At 58.8% G+C, this 1,387-nt stretch overlaps 1 protein-coding gene across 1 annotated transcript; it reads right to left on the minus strand.

Moving 5' to 3' along the window:
- Nucleotides 1-29: 29 nt before the first annotated feature.
- LOC101753002 (transcription factor bHLH150-like) lies at nucleotides 30-1,387 on the minus strand. Its single transcript, XM_004967069.1, has 3 exons — nucleotides 1,301-1,387; nucleotides 812-1,247; nucleotides 30-37 (listed from the first exon to the last, which is right to left on the minus strand). The coding sequence occupies exons 1-3, from the start codon at nucleotides 1,385-1,387 to the stop codon at nucleotides 30-32; spliced, it is 531 nt and encodes a 176-aa protein (XP_004967126.1).

Raw genomic sequence — 1,387 nt, forward strand, 5'->3', positions numbered from 1 at the left:
TCATAGCAGTGAGTCAATGTGTCCTACTCCTACTTGGCTAAATGAGCAAAGCAGTGAGTCAATGTGTCCTACATGAACAACTGTTGTGACGAAGAAAATCTGTCCAAAACCATGAATTTTTCTCCGCACAGCAACAGTCTTTCAAGTGTTTACCAAGCATCATTGGTGATTTCACTGCTGTTCTCAAGCGTTTGTTCGATGTAAAACTAGATAAAAATTAGTCAAAAGAAAATGTAATGAAACAAAACCAGCCCATATCCATTGTCCACCCACCTAGGTTGCTGCAATAGTTGCAACGTTTACCCTACATCATACTGGCTACGCGCACAAGTCTGGGAGTAACGTGTATTTCATCCCACCAGATAAAATATGGGTGCATAAGAGAAGAATGGAAGATGTAAATGTGCAGCAAGCAAGCACATCGTGTCACTGTTTCAAAATTTTAATTTTTTTTACCTACATAAGTTTGTGCAGCACCAATGCACCATCAACTTTGGGAAAAAAATTGCATGGGAACGGCCCCCATAACCATCGCTGTGCGGCCCCATCTCGATTTGCGCCGCGTGTGCTGTCGAGCGATCCTGGAACGGAAGCGCGCGTGGAAACGGCCTGGCTCCGCCTCGACTCTCAGCTCGGCTGCCAGCTGCACGCTCGCTCGTTCCGCAAGCGGCTCGCTCCGCAGATGGAAGCTCGGATCTTGCTTGGCTCGCTCCGCCACGCCTTATCCATTCGTCCGCCGCCGGAAACCATCCTCGGAAAAAAAATCGCCACTGCATCCGCGCCCACATCCTCGCCCCTTGCTCCCTCGTACTCGACGTTGACGGGCAGGTGTCCGACGTTCTCGCGCGCAGCATCTGCAGCGCCGCCACGTAGTCGACCGCCTCCTCCAGCAGGTCCGGCGCGGGGAGCTTCCGGCAGCCCGGGACGAGGCGGCCCAGCACGCGGAGCCGCTCCTGCACCTTGCCCCTGCCCTCCTCCTCCTGGGAAAAAGAGGCCGCTTTGCTGCTCTTGTTCGGTCGGCGGTGGCGCCGCCGGATCTTGCCGCCCGCCTTGACCAGCATGCGGCGCCGGCTGCAGGCGGCGCCGGCAAGCAGGATGGCGCGGCCCCACTGCGTCTGCCCGCGCGCCGTGAGCGCCAGTGCCGAGTCGGCCGCGGCCTTGACGGCGCGCGGCTGCCCGCCACCCGTGGCGCGGAGCGCGTCCAGCAGGCGCCGCCCGTAGATCTTGTGCTGCGTGCCGCTGCGCCCCTTGCTCCCTCGTACTCGACGTTGACGGGCAGGTGTCCGACGTTCTCGCGCACAGCATCGGCTTGCAGGCGCTCGATGGCCTCCTCTCCAGCGAGGTCGCTGAGGATGCCCCCTGCCGCTGCGGCGTCGTCGACCTCCAT

Source organism: Setaria italica, chromosome IV (genome assembly GCF_000263155.2).
Source record: "Setaria italica strain Yugu1 chromosome IV, Setaria_italica_v2.0, whole genome shotgun sequence".
NCBI lineage: Eukaryota > Viridiplantae > Streptophyta > Magnoliopsida > Poales > Poaceae > Setaria > Setaria italica.

Excerpts from the sequence above, each read along its gene's own strand:
- LOC101753002 (XM_004967069.1), bottom strand. The coding sequence starts at position 1,387 with ATGGAGGTCGACGACGCCGCAGCGGCAGGGGGCATCCTCAGCGACCTC. Across the intron at positions 1,248-1,300 it reads AGCGCCTGCAAGCCGATGCT|GGGCGCAGCGGCACGCAGCA; the intron begins GTGCGCGAGAAC and ends CGAGGGAGCAAG.